Raw genomic sequence first — 20,829 nt, forward strand, 5'->3', positions numbered from 1 at the left:
ATGCTTAAATAAGACCAGGCCCCTCGAAAGACTAAATTAGAGCCCCCCATTCATATTGAAATCGAGGTGTTTAGAATTGAACCCAAGTTCCAGGAGAGCTGAATCTGAAGAGCAGGTCTTTAGGAGGCAATGGAGGTAAAAGGGGGTCCGTGCCGAGCGTCAGTACGCTACGAAAGAGCAGAGCGTCAGTACTCTACATAAGAGCCAAGCAGAGCCGGGCATTGGTGGCGCACACCTTTAATCCCAGCACTTGGGAGGCAGAGGCAGGCAGATCTCTGTGAGTTCAAGACCAGCCTGGTCCACAGAGTGAGTTCCAGGACAGCCTCCAAAGCCACAGAGAACCATGCCTCAAAAACAAAACAGAGAGAGAGACAGAGAGACAAAGACAAAGAGACAGAGAGACAGAGAGAGAGACAACTTCCTCCCTTTCATTTGTCTACCCTCTTCCTCTCTCCTCCCCTCCCTCCCCTCCCTTCTTCTCACCTCCCCTTCCCCCTCCGCCCCCACCTCGTGTGAGGACACAAAGGTGGCTGGCTGTCTACAAGCCTGGAAGACAGCCCTCAGCAGACACTAAATCAGCCAGCACTTTAGCCTTAGGCCCCCAACTTCCAAACAGTGAACAGGGAAATGTCCCATAGCTCAGCCCCTCAGCCTATGACACTGCACTGTGGCGGTCCAAACTAACTTGGTCACTGTGTTTGTTGACTTCCTGTTGGGAAACATCCAGTGAAGACATTTGAAGACGCCACAGTGAAACCGATTGTTTTGTTTGCTGAGCTAAAAAGATAATTTTTTTTTCAAAAGTCTGGTGAACACAGATTAAATTAAGCAAATAGCAGAGCTCCGTTCCATTTCTAGTTCACCAAAAATCAGTTCATCCCAGAAAAAAACAATAGTATCATTTATCCAGTAACTGCAAAAAGAAAAAAGAAAACACTCCATGAAGACACACACAGTTGTAAGCTACACAGCTTTGCGTCCCTTTCCACAACCTAGATGACATTAGTCAGGATTTGATACGCATGCACTCAGTAGGACCATGAGCCCTGAGACCAGCAGGGACCATCAAGTCTGGGGATTTCTAGGGCGTTCTGAAGACCTCCCAGGGCCTGCCATGGGGAAGGTTGGATTCTTCACTGAGTACCAACTGTGTCCTAGCAGTGATGGAGACTGGGCCATGAAGGATGTGAAGGGCACAAGGCCTCTGCCTTCTTAACCTTTGAGTTCTAATGGGAGATGCAAAGAATAAGCAAGCAAAAGAACAAATGGTCAAGATACGCACATGCGCGCGCGCACTCACACACACACACACACTAGCACTCTCGCATGCACCCCAGGCTGAGTATGGAGTGGAGTTCCATCACGGTCAGGCAGACCTCGTGAGGAAGCAGTGTCACTGGAGGAGAGACTGAGGACATGAAGAGTGGACTGGCAAACGGGGAGTCTGAGCGGCTGGGAGCACAGCGAGCTAGGAGGGTGACATGGAGGAGACTGACGGCAGAGAAGAGCCAGGCCCTTGCCAGGCCACAAATGTCTGGTGGAGAAGGTGGACAGCAGTCTAATTGCAAAGACCAGCACTGGGGAGTTCCGGGCAGGAGAACCTACGAGCCTCCCCGATTCCCAACAAAGGAGGAGTCCCAGGGCAGCAGCGTTGGAAGCTGAAGAGCACTGAGGGGTTGGAGGGAGGATGGGGTGAGAAAAGCCTATCTAGGAGGGAGAAATGGACAGCGCTGATGGATTGGATAAACAGAACGAAAGACTTAAGAATGACTTGGGGGTTGAGAAGACAATGAAGTGCTTGCTGTGCGAGCATGACAACACCTGAGTCTGGATCCCCCGTGTCCACATAAAGAGCCAGGCAGGCTGCTGAATGACTGCAACTCCGGTGCTTGGGGTACACACAGGCCGGTCCCTGGAGCTCAGTGGCCAACCGGATGAAGTCCAGATTCACTGAGACTGTGTCTCAAGAAATAAGGCAGAGAGCTGACCTCTGGCCTGCCCTCCACACCCACAAAGGCACACACCCGTGAACACCTACACCTACAGGGGAAGGGGAGTAACTTAAATTGTGCATTTAAGCAATTTGATGTCACCATTTCCTGGAATGGGAAAACTCTGATACGAGCTTGGGATCTGCCATGCCCTAAGTCATCTTCAGACAAGTTAAAATGCTTTTCTTCTTCATGTAGGGCTTGGGACGGTGAGCCCCCATCCAGTAGAGGCTGCGGCTGGCAATGTGAGCATCACTGGTTGGCACTCTCTCAATACCAAGGGATGAACACCCAGCTGAAGCAATGAAGGAAAATACACAAAAATTTCACTGCCACTCTAATGTGTGTCCCTCATGATGAGTAACCAAAAGCAATGGCTTCAGGCACAATCTGATCCAGAGACCTAGACATCAACACAGGCTCTGACCTGTCATTCAACTCCTCTTCCTTCCGTGACACGGTCTGAACCATAAAGCCGTCCCTAAGCTTATCACCCATCCAAGAAAACAGAAAACTTGAGTAGTCTAGGTCCTGAACAGACCCTGTGGGCCAAACTCCAGAGAGGCAGGAGCTACTACACACAGGGGTCCATACCCCACCAAGTGTCTTAGTCACAGTGTTCTATTTGGGAGGAAAGGGTTTATTTGGCTTATACTTCCACATCACTGTTCATCACTGAAGGAAGTCAGGACAGGAACTCAAACAGGGCGGGAACCTGGAGGCAGGAGCTGATGCAGAGGCCATGGAGAGGTACTGTTCAGCCCACTTTCTTACAGAACCCAGGACCACCAGCCCAGGGATGGCACCACCACACTTTCTCAACTACCTGTGTCACAGTACAGAACTAGTTGTAAGGCCAGCTCTCCAGGAAGGAAGTCTTGGGAAACTAGTGCCTGACTGAGTAAACACTATTACTCTTGACAAGGAAAGCTTCAGGCGTTGGTGAATTGAGCTGGTTTTGCCCAGGTGCTGGGCAGGCTAAGGCAGTGGGTGTCATTTCTGGCGTCTGTCCAGTCATTACCATGGACTTATGCCAGCCCATGCTTTCTAGACTGGTCTCTCCCTAGATGCATATTAGAATTACCTGGAAAACCATCTCCGGTTAAATGAGACCCTTCATGAGAGAATCCTGGACACCACTATTTGGGTAAAGCTCTTCTGAAGTGACTCTAGTATAGATCCAGGACAGAGAACTGTTTGGTTGAAACACGGAAAAAGATCTTTAACAGCTTTCGGTGATGGAAAGGGAGATGGACTAGTGATCTCGCCTTGGGCCAAGGAGCCTTGGTTAGACTGTGGACCATAGTAGGGGTATGAAGAACATGTTAAGCAAAACTAGCAATGTTCGGTCCGTTGTTCAGGTACACATGGAGGAGGCACTGTGGGCATGGCCTGTGCTGAGAATTAAAAAGCAGTGTATGTGAGCCCTGCCCTCCCAAGGATTCTACCCTGAGGGGGCACTGATGGGAGAGACCACTCCTCAACAACCAGCCAATGCTTCGCTGCGTAGGAAAGGTACGACTAAGAGACAAAGCCCTGTAGACGACATGGTGATACGCTGTGATGGCGGTCTGGGTGCCAAACAAAGGAAAAGGTCTCCTTGACATGTCCACTGTGCACAGGCCAGAACCCTACCCCCAAAATAGCCCATTTTGTCTGAAAGATTAAAATCTCACTCTCAGCACCCTCCCTGGATCTCAATCTATTCACAGGAAACCTTACTCTCTAACCATTAACGACTGTGAGCCTAAGGCATTGGAAGCTGGTTACCCTTCCCACCTTCTTGCCTGGAATTCACTCATTTCAGGAATTCCTGTAGAAAAGCTTAACTAAATGAAAATTGTTGAGAAAACTTTTTGAAAACTATTACATGCGCTGGGACTGGGGGTACAAAGATGGATGCATTTCAAGTATGTGTACCACTCTCTTCACCCACCGGTGCGGAAGTCAAGTTGAATGGCAGCAAAACCATTCAGAGTCGCCAGCCCTTGGATGGGAGTGCTACCCACACCTGTAGGCGACCCAGTGTGCACCGCCGAGGACTGAAATCAGAGTTACAATGAGAGTCAGGTGTGAGCAATGTTTGGGCACAAGCTGCCAGTCTCCCAGGAATAAATGGGCAAAGCGAAACGCAATCCAGAGAGATGGGGGGTGCTGATGAAGCCTTTGCTGATGCCACTGGCAAGCTTTGTTGACTTCAGGAGTAAGCCTCTTTGGCCTTCTAACCTGGACTAAAGACAGGGGACTCTCAGGGAATCCTCCAAGCTTTCAGAACCAGATTGGAACTTCTGAGACATCCAGATTCATGAAGTACACATCTACCAGGTTCTCAGCCCCTCCGGTGTGAAGGCTGCTATTGTCGGACTACACGGACCATACCAGGCAAGCCTATCCAATAAACCCCTTTATATATGCACTATAAATGGCAGAATCCTATCGGTTCTATTTCTCTGGAGAACCCTGGGTAATACGCCCATCGTGGCAGGAATCTGCCTTCCCAAGACCTCTAGCTGGATTCGGACTTGTGCAGGCTTGTCCTGCAGACAGAACTCCCAGTCTCTTGACCTGGGCTGTGGCTTACCCTTTGAAGGAAGGTGGAGGGTTTCTGCTCAGGGAACTGTAGCAGGAGTCTATGCTGCTTTCCAGCACCCCCCTTTGCTTTCTAACCCCCCGACGCGCCCCCCCCCTGCTTTCTGTCTCACCATGCTGGCCATTGTTGTGGTCCCCTGGTGTTGTTATAACAGAATAGGGTCATGGAGTGTGTTCCGTTGGCAGCTTTTTGTCTAGGGAAAGTGGTACCAAGCAAGCTCCTATGTCCCAATGCTCAGAATAAGTATCAGAATCTTATGTAAAATATGTGATAAAAAGTTGTTTTGCTTTACATTTTTTTATTTTAGGTGTGCTTTTGGTTTTTTGTTGTTGTGTTTTGTTTTTTGTTGTTTTGTTTTGTTTTGTTTTGTTTTGCCAGATATGGTGGTTCATGCTTTTAATCTCAGCATACCAGAGACAGACAGGCAGATCTGTGAGTTCAAGACCAGCCTGGTCTGTTGCATGTAATGTTTTTTACTCTTTTGGCTTTTTGAGAGGCCCACCACCCAGCTCCCAAATAAATCACACCCAGAGGCTTATTCTTAGTTATGAATGCCTGGCCTTAGCTTGGCTTGTTTCTTGCCAGTTTTTCTTAAGTTAAATTATCCCAACTACCTTTTGCCTGCGGGCTTTTTCCTTTTACTTCTGTATATCTTACTTTCATCCTTACTCCATGGCTGGCTGAGTGGATGGCCCCTGATGTCCTCCTCTTTGTTCTCTGGCTCCTCTTCCTGGGTTCTCCATTTATACTCTGCCTGTCAGTCCCATCTATCCTTGCTCCTGCCTTGCTATTGGCTGTTCAGCTTTTTCTTAGACCATCAGGTGTTTTAGACAGGCAAAGTAACACAGCTTCACAGAGTTAAACAAATGTAGCATAAACAAAAGTCACACACCTGATAATATTCTACCACGCTGGTCTACAGTGATTTACAGGCTAGCCAGAGTTACATGAGATCCTTTCTCAAAGAGAGAGAGAGACAGAGAGAGACAGAGACACAGAGAGAGACAGAGAGAGACAGAGGAAGGAAGGAAGGAAGGAAGGAAGGATGTTTTCCCAGAGTCAAGGCAGTACTCTGTTTGATCCCTGTTTTAAGATGTTATGAGAACTTTAAAATTCACATATAAAACATTGTGTGATACTATGATTTATATTTAAAAGTAAATATTTGTTCTTCATCCTTGGCTTTGTTTCTTGGCTCTCAAAATGCCTGGGATCTCCAGCAATGAGTATCTTATTCCTAAACTTCAGAACATGAGTATGCAGACTCCTTTTTGATAAACAATTATCAAACTGTGTGGGAAGGTCTTGTAGATGATATGACTAAAGGCTAGTGGCTGAATACCAAAAACCAGGGCAAGATTAGTGCTGAGATTTGAACCCAAGCCCTAATCTTCCAGGAAAGGAAAAAGGCAGAAGGGTGAAGTGGTTACCAATGACCAACGGAGGAATGAGAGTCCAGCCTATTAACAAAGTCTCCAAAGAAAGTTTAAGAGCACTTTGAGATAGGAGATCCTGGGCAAGGGCCTGGAGGAAAATATCTGGGGGCACCCCTGGAGCACCTCACCCATCATCTCCAGCTGGCTACTGTCTGTACCCCTTACAGGGGGCAGATTTAAGTGTTTTGCTGAGTTCTGACTCACTCTAGCACATTAATCATCCCCGAGGAGGCAGTCAAAGTGAAAACACCAATGTATCAATGGCTTCTCTCACCAATGTTATCAAATACCCGGCAAGAAGCCACCGCAGAGGTTTGATTCATGGCAGAAGGGCTGATCCACCACACAGTGACGAAACAGAATAGGCAGGCAGCTGCATGGCGACAGAAGCCCGTGGCCCATTCCTCACCTCCATCTCTGAGCAGGAAGCCTTGGCTTTCTCCTTGTCCTCCTCTTAGAGAGCCTGGGTACCACCCACACTGGAGACAGTTCTTACCCACTCAGTTAACCTTCTGAAAATGTCCTCACAGGAAGGCATTTCTCACTCATGTTCTAGGAGTTTTATTATCCAGTCAAGTGGACACTCCAAATTAACCATGGTACCCAGTTTACAGGGGCTGCAGACAAGATGTGCAATGCTATCTGTCTTGGAGAACTAAGCCTTCAGTCAGTGGAGCTGCCTCACCCCTGAGACAGAGTCATCTCATACGACCCCAACTGGGTACCCTGGAGAATCTGGTGTCACATAGTGTAGAGGAATTTAGGAGCAGGATAAACAGTTTCCTCCTATATCTCTAGTACTGTTTACTACACATTACATAATTAAACCTGTTAGTAAATTATTTACATGACTTCTGGGTTTTAAGAAGGTTTCGACTACCTATTGCTTACTAACCCTCTTACAGAAAGCAACAGAAATGAAAGCGTGATAGAATTACTAATGTTCCCACACATATGCATCATACAGACCTTTCCATAGTTTACAGATTTTATTAACAATCAAAAACACTTTGCACTTACATAGGAAAATAAATGCTTCTTTGATCAATAATTAAATGGAAACTACCCAGGACCTTACAGGCTTTTCAGCAGGTATGATATTCAGAGTCAGATGCCAGCTTGCCAGGATCAGTAGGATAGTGCTTTGCTGGAACCTATTTAAAAATTTACCAAACAGCTTTCCGAATAGTATTTTTTGGTTGTTGTTGTTTTGTTTTGCTTTGTTTTTGTTTTTCAAGACAGGGTTTCTCTGTATTGTTTTGGAGACTGTCCTGGAACTCACTCTGTAGACCAGGCTGTCCTCAAACTCACAGAGATCCGCCCGCCTCTGCCTCCCGAGTGATGGGATTAAAGGCATACGCCACCACCGCCTGGCTCCTAATAATATTTTATCTGAGATTACAACAGGAAAAACAAGCCAGTGTTTAGTTTTAGATAGAGCTCACACACACCAAGAATCAGTCCTGATTATATGGCTTAGATACTTTTTTATAAAGGTGCTCAACAGAAATTCAGATCTCATGTTAGACCAAGAATTTCAGATGCAATAAGGCAATTTCTGAACTCCAAAGTTATTTAATGCACAATAGTTCAAGCAGCAGATACTACCTCAAAAGAAATACTTATTTTGCCTCCTTGTTTCCCCCAGTGCTAATATCTGTCAAGTTCATCCAGGACTGGAGAACACACCGCTGATCTAGTCACTCACACACACTCCTTCCCAGATGAACAATATGTGTTTCACTTATTTTGTTTCTTTACCTTTATTTTTGGTTTTTAAAGACAGGGTCTCTCTTTGTAGCCCTGACCATCCTGGAACTCGCTCTGCCTCCCAAGTGCTGAGATTATAGGTGTGCACCACTATTTCTTTCAGAAGAAATGTCAACTACTTGTCTCTACTTGTAAAAAAAAAAGACAGAGCTAAATCATCTAAGCCTCATTTTCCAGTGAATGATTTAAGTCTTTAGTTTGTAAATTCTCTTAGTAAATCTCTTAAAATCTATGCATCAGGGAGAAGACTTAAATTTAATGAACACCATGCGATCCTCATTCTCATCAATAGAAAGCCGTAGCAAAAACAGAGCCTCATAGAAATTCCACCATTGAGTTTTTTTAAACCTGAGAGCTTAGTAGGAGTCAAAGTTGTACAAAGTCAGTAGTCCCTCCAAATCTGTAAGTTCAAGACAAACTACGACCTAACAGACTTGTATTCAAGTTACTCCATCCAAGTGCCACTCTCCTAAGAGCCTGTTTAAGAGTTCACTGCAGTGTAGCCAGAGGTAAGCGGGGACACGTGACCCTCGTTTGCTCAGTCTGTCTCTGTCCCATACAATACTCACCACTCACAGTTTCCTAAGTCTCCAGGCACAAGCATAAACAGAAAGAGCCACCAGGAATGCATCAGCTTTTGACAGTCAAAACACCTAACTTCTACAGAAAATTCTTAAGAAGTGCTTTGAATTTAAGTATTTTTTTTTACTTCGGTCTTCAATATTGAAACTGCTAAGGTTACTCCATTTTCCTTATTTAAAAAAAAAAACAGGAAAATATACTTGAGGGGAGAATAAAAGGTAAAGTTGGAACAAATTACTAAGTAGGCTTAAGAAAAAACTCAATTAAAAAAAAAAAATCCAGGGGCCAGAGAGACGGCTCAGTGGCTAAGTACTTATTGCTCTTGCAAAGGATCGTAGTTCAAGTCCCAGCACCCACATCAGGTGGCCCAAAGCCACCTGTAACTAACTACTCAGCTCTAAGGAATCCAACAATCTCTTCTAGCCACCATGGGCACCTGCACTGAAGTGAACAGACATACACAGTCATACATAGTCAAAAATAAAATAAACCTTCAAAAAATACTCCAATAAGAAATAATAGTTGCATGCTAGGCTTGCTGACCGGTCTTTTTGATAACAACAATTAAACCCAAATGAACTATTCAGTAATAGAACTCTAAATGACATCCAGCTGATAAAACATTACGTATTTACTAGATAATTAGGAAATGGTCAAAGAATGTGAAAAGGCAAATTCACAAAGGGCCCCTGGTCATTTCCACAGTGCACAACTCCATGTGCAAACACTGCACAGTAGCAAAATCAGAAACGCAGTGTCACCTTGTCATGGAAAGATCTTCCTTTTATTGAATAACAACATAAAGTCCCTCTGGCTACTATAAATTCTTGAAACAACATACAGAAAAAACAAAAATAAGTGTCTCTGAAAACTAATGTTCTCCGGGAGATACCCTACTGATCTCACTCAAAACTCCATTTGCCTCTACTGACAAAGGTGCCACCTGGCACACAGTATAGTTCTGAGACATAAATTAATGGGTCTGAATGGCTTCCCAGAATGCCCTGTGGCCTAGTCCTCATACTTGACATCATCAGGCAGACCCTAATTTGTCCATCTTGAGCACTTTCATGCAATACACAGTTGTTTTTTAAAGATAATATTAAATGGTTTTGCATCTGTCTATAGACCACCCCAGAAGTACAATCATACTTCTCTCATAATTAAACAGTTCTCAGTCAGCAACCAAACTATGGGGTCTGATGATTTGTTTAAGGTACTGAAGCAGAGTCCAGGGCCTTGCACGGCACAGACAAGGCTCTATCACTGAACTATATCCTTAGCCTCAAGTTACAGATTTCAAATGTGTGGGAAACTGTGATCATAAATAAAGTCCACTATGTGACATCCTCTATACAGAGGATTACTTACCAAAATGAGTAATTTTTAATAAAAAAGGAAACTATTCAGAAAAAAAACAAAACTCATTTTTTTCTAACTGCAGTAGAACAGGATTCCAGAGTCTTCTTTAGGCCCCCAAATCACAGAGAAAGAATATTTCTGATGGTCTTACAATGACAGTTATAGCATCCTAGCAACAAGGCTTTAATGAAAACATCAGTCAAGAGTGATTCACACAGAGTATATACTGTTCTCAAACAGTTGCCTAATAATAAATTTAATTAAAAATAAGAAATTATCATAGCATTATGTTCATCAAATATGTGGATACACATCAGTAAGTGTTACAATAAAGCAGTCATAGTTACCGCGGTAATCTGTACTACAAAAATAGCCATCGAAGGCCTAGCATACTCAGTATAAGGGTTTACTTCTTGCAAGCTGTGTATCTTTCAGTGACATTCTCCCAGTTGATTACATTCCAAATAGCCTTCAGATAATCAGGTCTGACGTTTTTATACTGAAGGTAATAGGCATGCTCCCACACGTCGATCCCCAGCAAAGGAACAAGGCCTATCAAGAAGAGGGAAAAAATGACTCTTACAAACAGATCATCCACTGGTTTCTTATATCATAGAAAATCTGCATAAGAGTGACTATTCCTACAAAAACATTTTACATTTTTATTTTGAAGGAAATATAATAAATAGGTAAATGTGTAACAGTCCCCAGAAAGTCAGTGAGACTACAGAAGCTAATGTCTTGAGTCCCCGCCTTCCTCACAGTGTCAGTCTGAGCCACACTGAGGTATGCTGCCTGCAGAGGCTAAGGCTTAAGCCTCCCTCCCAAGTTCTGCGCACCCAGGGGTTGGAGGGAAGAAAGCCAAGGAACCTGCTCTACTCTCCAAGGTCATTTTAGTTTTCTGGATGAGTCACTGAAAAGAATAGGTTAACACAAAGCTACATAGGACCAAGGAAAAATGATGGCCACCTTCAGAAATTAAGTGGTATAAATCAAGTATGCATGTGTGTGTGTGTGTGTATATATATATCCTCAACAGATATGGTGGCACAGGTCTGTGTTCCCAACATATGGGAGGCGGAGGCAAGAGGGTGCTGAGTAGGCCAGACCAGTTTGAAGAACAAAGCGAGATTCGAGGTTTTCTATGAAAACATCTCAACCAGTTTATGTAGACCAGTTATGAGGAACATAACTCGTTACTAACAGAGTAGCAAGACTTTAGGACTTTTCAGTCTAACGCACTTTCTGTGTGGAGAGAAAGGGCTGTAGAAACCACAGCCTCTCGTGAGGCACCCTGAGAGGCTCACTGACTCTGAAGAACTCACGTTAAGTTTTTCATGGCTTTACCAGAGTCCGCGGCATCTTATCTCCCCCCAAAAAAACATTTGTGTTCCCCCCAATCTGAGTGTATGCAGAAAAGAGAGACATGGGCAGGAGGAGAGGAGGAGCAGACATCAGTCAGAGACCAGGGGCCACAGCCCCCTGCTATACACGGTGGCACTCCACTTCTTCACCCCTCAGTGACATTTTATGAAGGCCATCTAGTTCAGTCAGGCCTAGGGAAGAAAGGACTGCTGAACTGGGACTCTCACACATGGAGCCCTGCAGAAAGGTAGGCGGGCAGGACCTGAGCTCCGGCCCAGTTCAACCACAACACTTACCAGAGGAGAGTACAAGTTCCCAAGGCCAGCTCAGCTTCTATGTGTTTCTTCCCTATTGCTGCTTATCTAATCCTAGGTTTTTATTGAAATGCATATTTATAATTAAAACTGACCCTGGTTTCCTATAGGATGAAGCAGGATTCATGATTAAAACATCCTTATTAAAGAGCCTACGAAAATAGCAAGTGCTTATTTTACAAAGTGTCAGTTTCTGTTGTGAAGACTCTAGTATAATCAATCTACTAACATTTGCTCAGATTACTATACACTCCTAAATCTAAACTCTGCTAATTCGCCTCTTTCTAGTTCAAAGCTCTCCAGAAAACAGTATCTCTGGAAGGAAAAGATGAAGAGTTTTAAAGCTTACCTGTGGTTCCTTGCAATGGGTCCTGATTAGAGCAGGCAGCAATCTGTAAGCGACCCTGCTCCTTATTGAAGCCAAGCCAGCCCCAGCCTGAACCTTGAACTCCAGCAGACACAGCAGTCAGCTTCTCCTTAAACTTCTCAAAAGACCCGAAGTCACGTTTGATAGCCTCCAGCAACTCTCCTGAAGGAAAAGAAGGTTTCAAAAACTACACTAAAATGTTATGTTCATAACACTAAAACATTCTTGTCAAAGAACCAACTGAACATCAATCTGAAGATTCAGACAACCAGGGAGCCTCTGTAATGCCAGTGTCCTGCCAGACACTAAGCTGAGTCTCCACTGGAATCATTTTTAATGAAGGCTGATTAACGCAGTTAGGGATTTCTTCACCCCCTGTGCTGTTTTCACCAGGAAAGAAAGAACAGTCTCCATTGGCTTTCTTTTGGTTTTTCCCATCTAACAGTTTTGACTTCGGTGTTCCCATCCCATGTCCCCACTCAGAAATTGAAAGTTGCTGCTGTTACTCAGTGTTCTTCAAGTCTAGATCCTCCCATATTTTTTTTTCTTGGCTTTTTGAGACAGGCTTTCTCTGGGTAGCTTTGGAGCCTGTCCTGGAACTCCCTTTGTAGACTAGGCTGGCCTGGAACTCACAGAGACCCACCTGCCTCTGCCTCCCGAGTGCTGGGATTAAAGGTGTGTGCCACCACCACCCGGCTTTTATCAAACTATTTTTAAAATAATTCTCCTCTTTTGTTATTGAGCTAATAGTGCACTTGAGAGGGCTGGAGCACAGTTCACTGAACAGACCTGACTGGAGTTCATGAAGCTCTAGATGTGACCCCAACAAAATAAGGGAAAGAGAGGGGTATGAGGGGAAAGACAGCCACATACACATATAACCTGGTCTCAAGCTTCTGACCCTCCTGGCTCCACCTCACAAATGCTGGTGTAGGACCCCACCCCTAGCTCAATCTTTTATTCTATAGCCATATAGAATAAATTCCGCATTGAGCATATAAACTGAACCAGATGGGTCCAACATCCCACTTCTCTCATTCTGTTGACCAAAATGAAATTATCTTTTGCAGACACAGCCAACCGTCGAGTAGTTCAAACTGTGCAGCAGAAGCGCCAGCGCCACTGACTGATCTGGGCACCCTTTAAAGCCTGGTCAGGCCTCACAAAGTCCCACACATATCAAATCATGGTCTGAAGTGCTTGCAAGAGTAGGTAAGCTAATGAGGAAGACAGGCTGCCTTTTTCTTTTTTTCTTTTTTTTTGCTTTTTCGAGACAGGGTTTCTCTGTATTGTTTTGGAGGCTGTCCTGGAACTCACTCTGTAGATCAGGCCAGCCTCGAACTCACAGAGATCCACCTGCCTCTGCCTCCCAAGTGCTGGGATTAAAGGCATGAGCCACCAACGCCCGGTATGACTTTTTGTATTAGGAATACTAAACAAAGGTGCTACTCCAAGCACATTACATACGATTCTGAAAGTAGCCCCGTAATTAATTACCCCTGTATCACACAGGTGGAGCGAGCACAGTGTACGTGGCTGGCTGGCTTACTCCAGTGGGTCCAGGGATATAAATGAAAGCTCATCTTTTCTAAGTGCTAGTTTTGCCCAGGCTTTCCCTAACACTCACCCTAGGAGAGGGCAGGGCAGAGAGGGAAAAAGACAGACAGAGAGAGAGAGAGAGAGTTTTACTGGGTGACAGAAATCCTTGGACACATTCTCTATTCCTCCTCCCCTTTGAAACTTAACTTGTCACACCCTAACTATAAAAAATACACCAATATGATAACCCAAGGAAAATCTAGTTAACAAACAAATGGACAGTCTTCTGGGGGCAAAGGTCAATGGGCTCGTATTTGGCATACAGAAGATACTTAGTTCAATTCCCAGAATTATAAGTCAGACATACACAGGTCAGTGGTGGCTAACGCCTTTAATCCCAGCAATCGGGAGGAAGAGGCAGGTAGATTTCCATGAGTTCGAGGCCAGCCTGGTCTACAGAGTGAGTTCCAGGACAGGCTCCAACACTACAGAGAAACCCTGTCTGGAGAAAAACAAAACAAAACAAAAAGCAGTTGTGAGGGAGTGGGGAGGCAGGGGGGTACTCGATGGCTCAGAGAGCAACAGCACTTGCTCTACAGGCCTGGTGAAGCAGAAAGGGGAAACCAGCTCCACCATGCTGTCCTAAGACACCTCCACACACATCATGCACAGATATACACAATAATAATAAAATAATACCAGGTGTGGTGTATACGACATTAATCCAAACAGGTGGATCTCTGTGAGCTTGAGGCTAACCCAGTTCTACTAATCTACAAAGGGAGTTCCAGTCAGAGATACATAAGAGAGACAATATCTCAAGGAAATAAACAGGGCTGGAGAGATGGCTCAGCGGTTAAGAGGACTGACTGTTCTCCCAGAGGACCCAGGTTCAATTGCCAGCACCCACAGGGCAGCTCACAGCTGCCTGTAACTCTCGTTCCAGGTGATCTGATACCTTCACACCAATGCATATAAAGGTTAAATAAATTTAAAAAAAGAAAAGAAACAATTTCTAAAGACTGTCTACATAAAGTTCCAGGCCAGCCACAGCTACACAGTAAAAACCTGCCATTTAAAGAAAAAAGCAATGATAATAAGAGGACAAAACAAAACCAACAATGATTCCCATAGCACAGCAAACGTAAGGCTGTACCAGCATGCACCAACCTTTGGGCTCTCCACCACCATTAGGGCTCAGGTTTGTCCAGAAAATGCTGTGATTGATATGTCCCCCACCATTGAACTTCAGGGCAGGTTGAAGAGCAATCTGAGTCGTAACATCTCCTGAAACATAAAACGCAAACACCCAATAGAAATTCTTCCTCAGCCAGGAGGTGGTGGCCAACACCTTTAATCCCAGCACTCGGGAGGCAGAGGCAGATAGATTTCTGTGAGTTTGAGGCCAGCCTGGTCTACAGAGCGAGTTCCAGTACAGCCAATGCTACACAGAGAAAACCTGTCTCAAAAAATTTTTTTTAAATTTCCTAAGTCTGCGATAGAGTACTACAATCAGGCATTACAATAAAACATTGCCTTTTTTGTTCTCAGCAGTACTCACTAAACAAATAAAGCTTTAACTACACACACACAAAAGGAGGGATTAAAATTGAGATGCTTTTACAACACTCAGGAAAGTTTTCCAAGTGTCAGATGTCTCCTTAAAGGAAACACTTTCCCAACTGGGATATTTGCGCTTCACCATTACCTCATCCTTCCCGCCTCTGTTATTCCTAAATCAGAGTCTCTTCCCGTATTCAAGGTTCATGTGATTTGCTTATTGCAAGCAAATCTTCCAGAATGTGGTAATTTCCTTCTCTTGTTTTGGCCATTTACCTCAAACACAGTCATGCTGAAATATCAAACTTCTCCACTAGAGGCCCCTAGTCAACCAGATGTCAAGGACTAACATTTTTAGTCCACCAATTTCCCAGATCTGAGAGTCAGTAAAAGTACATTTAAGAAAAAGTGGCCGGGCGTTGGTGGCGCACGCCTTTAATCCCAGCACTCGGGAGGCAGAGGCAGGTGGATCTCTGTGAGTTCGAGGCCAGCCTGGTCTACAGAGTGAGTTCCAGGGCAGCCTCCAAAGCCACAGAGAAACCCTGTCTCGAAAAACCAAAAAAAAAAAAAAAAAAAAAAAAAGAAAAAAAGAAAAAGTGAATTTTACTATGGAGATTTTCAAGCAATACAGCTAAGCTAGAGACATGACTACCAATTATTTTCCTTGTAAAAAACTACTAATAGATTAAAAAGACAGCATACTATTTTGACTAGCCATTAAAACAGTATTCCCAGGAGTTAAGGTTACAAACAGACAAACAGGCTCTTGCCAGGAAAACGTGACAACCCGACCTGAGCTGACAGTCTGAGTTCAGTTCTTGAATACCACAGTGGGAGGAGAGAATCAACTCCCAAATGTCACCCTCTGGCCCCTACCAGCTGGATGTCTGCCAGACAGGCATGCACACAGTCAGGCTTTTTTACTACCACAGATATTCCCATAGACATCACCTGAGGTGCAAACACAAAAGACCACATACTATGGACTAACAGTGTAGACAAGTAAACAATTATTTCTCCGTTTTTCTGACAGGTACCGTTTACCACCAAATAGGTACTTTTCTTGTGAACTTTGACCCCAGCGTTAAATCAAGGAAAGTACCAAGTCTACCGGCGCTGGCCTGCTCCACGGCTAAGTGCTAACTCCTGCGTCTTCCTCTCCCACGACCCGTACAAGGTGTGCGACGGGAATTCCGCAGGGGCTTCTCAGGGGCCAGGGAGCCCTAGTCACAGGCTGACCGATCCCACTGTTGCCCGAAACCACGGCGATCGTCGCGACGTGGGTCGCCGTCTCCCGATGCCACCCACTTGAGACCCTGTCCCGCACCTGCTGCCAGGCCCCGGGCGGATCGCTCGCCCCCAGCAACGCCCCAGCCGCCCTGCCACTCAAGGGCACCGCGCTGACCCAGCCCGGGCACTCTCAGCGCTCCCGCAAATGGCTGCCAAGGCTACCTGAAAAAGCAAACTTTCCCGACGCCGCGTTATGCAACAGTCGCAGACTTTCTAAACGTCCACGTGCAAAGCAAAAGATAATAAACACGCGTTATGCAAAAAAAAAAAAAAAAAAGCAGCGGCGCCCGGGAGCTGCCTCTAAAGGACTCCCAGCTGGCCCACGCTGACGAGCAACACGGGGTGACAGGGACGGACGCACCCCCCCGCCACGCCCAATAAATAATAAAGCGCATCGGGGACTTTCGCCAGGTCCCGTGTTTTCCAGGATAGCAAAGGGCATTTGTGCACACCAACGGGGACACTCTCCTGCATCGAAACAGACCCCCGCCGCCCCCCGTCGGGCGGGAAGCGTCCCCCCCCCCCCCCGCTCCCCGGGGACGCGTGTCGTGCAGGGGGCCTCGCGCCTTACCCTTGGCCAGGGCCTCGCGGTACTTGTCCTCGGTGGCGTTCAGGTTGTTCACGTAGGCCGCGTGGTGCTTGCTGTGGTGCAGCTGCATGATCTGCGCGTTGATGTGCGGCTCCAGGGCGCCGTAGTCGTAAGGCAGGTCGGGGAGGCTGTGCTTCTGCCGGCAGCCCGCGGCCGTCGCCGCCGGGGCCAGCCGCCCGCCCGCGCTGAGAGGACAGAGAGGACGCCACCGTCAGGCCGGCCACACCGCGGACCAGCCACGCCCGCCGCCCCGAGACCCGCCCCGGCCCGGGTCCCGGCCCCGGCCCCGGCCGAGCACTCACCTGCACGCCGCCCGACACAACATGCTGAGACGCTCACTGCCGCCGCTCGCCCCACAACACGGCCGTTCGCTGCCGAGCGCGCGTCTCCTCTGCGGCGACCGCGCCGCGGCGTCCGCAAGGACAGCGCGAGGCGGTGACCCTGCCGGCCGCGCCCATCAGAGGACGGGGGGGGGAGACGGCGACACGGGCGCCCGGCCCGCGCCTAAGCGGCCGCAGAAAGAAGATAGAGACTCCCCCGCGCGGGGATGGTGGTAGCGTCCGCGAGCTTGCCACAGCCACGCCCCCTGGGTGGCCACGCCCCCGACCGGCTCTGGCCCCGCCCAGTCTGAGCTGCGGGCTGTTGGGTTATCCCCTGGTCTTCCCCCCAGCTCTCCTCTCGGAAGCCCCGGGGATGGTCCTCCGGGAAGCCACCGCCCTGCTGCTGGTCAGAGCTATGTTGTAACCAGGGCCCCTCTGACCCAGCTCCTTGTGCCCAGAATGACCTTCCCTGTTCCAGGCCGGAGTCAGGACCGCAGCCAGGTGTCTTGATCTCCCACGGGCTGCCCAGCAACAAGGGCTGCTGCAACTTAAACCGCATCCCAGGCTTGCATGCATCCATCTTTGTTACCCCTGGGGTTGGTATTCCTGACTCCAGGTGCAGCTCGCCGAACCTCGCGGTTAACGAGTAAGAGTCGGGATTAGAACGCGAAGTTCATCTTTCCTAAAGTCCTGCCTGCTGTACCCTGCACGTTTTGTGTCTTCGGTGTCTTCAAAAACCAACTGTTCAACCAAATGTAAAAGGACATTGCTTCCCTTTGTGGCCTTATAGTCTAATAAGCTATGAGTATTAAGTGTTTTCATAACAATTATATATAGAATTTAAGACAGCCTTCCTCTGCCACGGATAGGATTCGGGTTTAAGCCTTCGTGCGGTAAAACACACTATCAAAGGAAGCAGAAGGCCTGTGGCTGGCTGCATAGTTCCCGCTGTTTTCTTCACCTCCTTTGCAAAACCCCCCAAGGGTGACTGGGCTCAGAGTAAGAGACAGGCCTCAAGAGAAGTGCTGAGTGCCTGTGCTTGTTGGTAAAGGAGACCAGGGCTGTATTATGGATACCTTTAAAATTCAAAAAGCTGGGTCGGTATGGTTGGAAACAAGTGGACACGTTAGCTGAGAAAAAGGCAGCCCTGAGGCATTCCTCCAGCGAGGTGGTCTGACACTTCCCTGAGGGGCAGGCTTGTCAGTTCCACATGGTTGGGTTTTAAATCGCTGCATGAGTAGACTGTAGCTGTGTCCTCTTCTGGTTTTTGTTTTTGTTTTTTTTTTCATATTAATGTTTTAGGTTAGCATACAAAGTAGTGGGTATCGTTATGGCATTTTCATCTCTATTTCTTTTTCTTTCATGTAACAAATCTTAACCCAGGCAGAAATCTAAGGGAAAATGACTGGTACCTGGCATTGATCATAATCTCCAGAGACACAGTCCCAAATGCCATCATCCCAAATGTTGAAGTCCCAAAAGAACCAAATCCCTAAAATGTAAATTTTCTACAGTTAAAATTCTGAAAAAGTATAATGCTGAAATCCTAAAGCCAAAATTCCAAAATTCTCGATTTCCATGTTTTTTTAAAGCAAAAGAAAGATTACATAAAAAGGGTAGAGACCTAATCCTAAGGAAATTTCTAGTCACAGAATATAGATCACACACCAATTCCCAAATGTGCCACCTGCCCTGACATTCCTTCTAGCTGACAGAAGTTCAGATTTTTACAATGAATCAAAGATACATTTGCAACAACTTGGGACCACCACAAATGGGGGTGGGGGAGCAAATTCCAGGTCCTTAACTATTACCCGTTAAAAGCACACTCTCAACACCACCATAAGGCCACAATGTTTATAGACCAGGAACCCTTATGACCTAATCAAGTCAAAACTAGCGGGGCTCAAGGTGGCCACACCAATGACAAAAACAAGGAGAAACTGTCACAAGAAACCAGCATAACAGTTGCCCCCACCACAAAAAAAAAAACCTCTAGCTTCAGTAACTCTCCATTAACTTAAAAATCATTAATTCTGGAAGCCACATAGCCCAACAACACTGTTGGCTTCCTGCTAGCTTTCACCTGTGGATTTTGAGAACCATCACCTAGGCGACTTTTGCTACAGACTGTGACTCTTTGCCAAAGATGCCCACCCAGTGGGTGACTTAAATGGCATAAAATGTTTGCATCTCTGTCTTCATGTTGTGTCTGCCCCTTCTTGTTTTAAATTGAGTCAGACTCAACCCAACTTGCTGCTCATTTGGGAAGTGTTTTGTTGAAGACCACTGCACAGTGTGAACTTGGCCTCCTGCCCTCTGGAGCCGCTGTGTGTTTCTTCATCCCCAACCTGTCTTTCTCTGAGTTGCAGGCAGCCTTGCTGTATGGTCCAAACCAAACTGTGCAGCTAAGATATTTAAGCAAGAGGATGATGTCAAGAAAGACTCAGCAGTTCCTCTGCTAAGCCTCTGCCGGTCACCCTGGAAACCCCAAGGCCGGTATTTGCATACAGGAAGAACATCTTTTGCAACTGTGCCCATGACTAATGGACAGTTACAAAACTTCAGTCTTCCCTCACCCACAACTCAATAGAGGCTTGCTGTTCTTCACAGTTAGTTATTTTTCCCCCTCGGTTACCGATGTCTCCCTTTGGCTTAAACTGAAGTTGGCCAACTTAGGCTGATGTCCCAAAAAGGGGAGCTTGCCTGTCTTCCCATTTGTAGTATCTGGAACTTGAAGACATCTCCTTCCTCTGCCTCCAGAGTGATTGGAGTACAGACATGCACCACTATGTCTAGCTGCTTCATCTCAGTTCCACTGATTCCATGCCCTGGGATCCTACCATCTAGTATCAATAGCTTGAAGAAGCCAGCAGAGTCACTGACTGGTTGCAAAATAATTATATATGTGGTATAAAAAGGCTCACGGTGGTGATGTTTAGTCCCCAGAGTTGTTTCCTCTGTTCTCTGACATACATGTGAAATATACCTCACACACAAAAGATAGAACTCAACCCTGTCTCCCCACGTCTTTTTACATGTATATGCCGTATGTGCATGTTCATAGGGGTGTACACATAAGCGTCCGTGGGTGCTGTTCTCATGGAGGCCAGAGATCGGTGTCAGGTGTCTTCCTAAATCAGTCTCTACCTTCTTTTCAGAGACTGGGTCTCTTGCTGAAGCTGGAGCTCAGCGATTCCCTGGGCACCATCTGTCTCCACCACTACCCTAACAGCACAGGACCTACAGCTAGGTACCACCACACCCAGCTTTTGTGTGGGTGCTGGGGATCTGAACTGAGATCTTCACGCTTGCACGGCAGACACTTTACCCACTGAGCCTCCTCGTGTGTGTGTGTGTGTGTGTGTGTGTGTGTGTGTGTGCCCGCGTGCGTGCGTGCACGTGTGGTTTTAATGCGTAGCCCAGTCCAGATGCCCGGAACTGCTAGTCCTCCTGCCTTGGCACGCAGAGTGATGGATCAAAGAGGCGTACCTCCACGCTCAGCTCTCAAACCTGTCTTGTTTGTGCTTTGAAAGGCGCCTCTGCATGTACCTTTCCCAGTATGCTTATCCTGACTTCTCATTGCATTTTGTACTTTTAACTCAAGTCGTTAGTTTTTTTTTTAAGATTTTATTTCTTTATTACATATACAGTGTAATAAATACCTACATACCGGAATAGGGTACCAGATTGAATTGTAGATGGTTGTGAGCCACCATGTGGTTGCTGGGAATTGAACTCATGACCTCTGGAA

General features: G+C 46.4%; 1 protein-coding gene across 1 annotated transcript; it reads right to left on the minus strand.

Annotated features, from left to right (window-relative positions):
- Positions 1 to 6,991: 6,991 nt before the first annotated feature.
- On the minus strand, positions 6,992 to 17,207 carry Sod2 (superoxide dismutase 2). The gene is made up of 5 exons (XM_005065926.4): positions 17,058 to 17,207; positions 16,738 to 16,940; positions 14,487 to 14,603; positions 11,760 to 11,939; positions 6,992 to 10,283 (listed from the first exon to the last, which is right to left on the minus strand). The coding sequence occupies exons 1-5, from the start codon at positions 17,078 to 17,080 to the stop codon at positions 10,138 to 10,140; spliced, it is 669 nt and encodes a 222-aa protein (XP_005065983.1). The 5' UTR covers positions 17,081 to 17,207; the 3' UTR covers positions 6,992 to 10,137.
- Between the last annotated feature and the right edge of the window lie 3,622 nt (positions 17,208 to 20,829).

Source organism: Mesocricetus auratus, unplaced genomic scaffold, assembly GCF_017639785.1.
Source record: "Mesocricetus auratus isolate SY011 unplaced genomic scaffold, BCM_Maur_2.0 Super-Scaffold_100018, whole genome shotgun sequence".
Lineage (NCBI taxonomy): Eukaryota > Metazoa > Chordata > Mammalia > Rodentia > Cricetidae > Mesocricetus > Mesocricetus auratus.

What these genes read in the sequence shown, in the direction of transcription:
- Sod2 (XM_005065926.4), bottom strand. Translation starts at nt 17,080, where the DNA reads ATGTTGTGTCGGGCGGCGTGCAG. An exon ending in CCGCGAGGCCCTGGCCAAGG is followed by an intron (nt 14,604 to 16,737) that starts GTAAGGCGCGAG and finishes TTTATGTTTCAG; the next exon opens with GAGATGTTACGACTCAGATT. An exon ending in CCCATTGCAAGGAACCACAG is followed by an intron (nt 10,284 to 11,759) that starts GTAAGCTTTAAA and finishes TCTTCTTGATAG; the next exon opens with GCCTTGTTCCTTTGCTGGGG.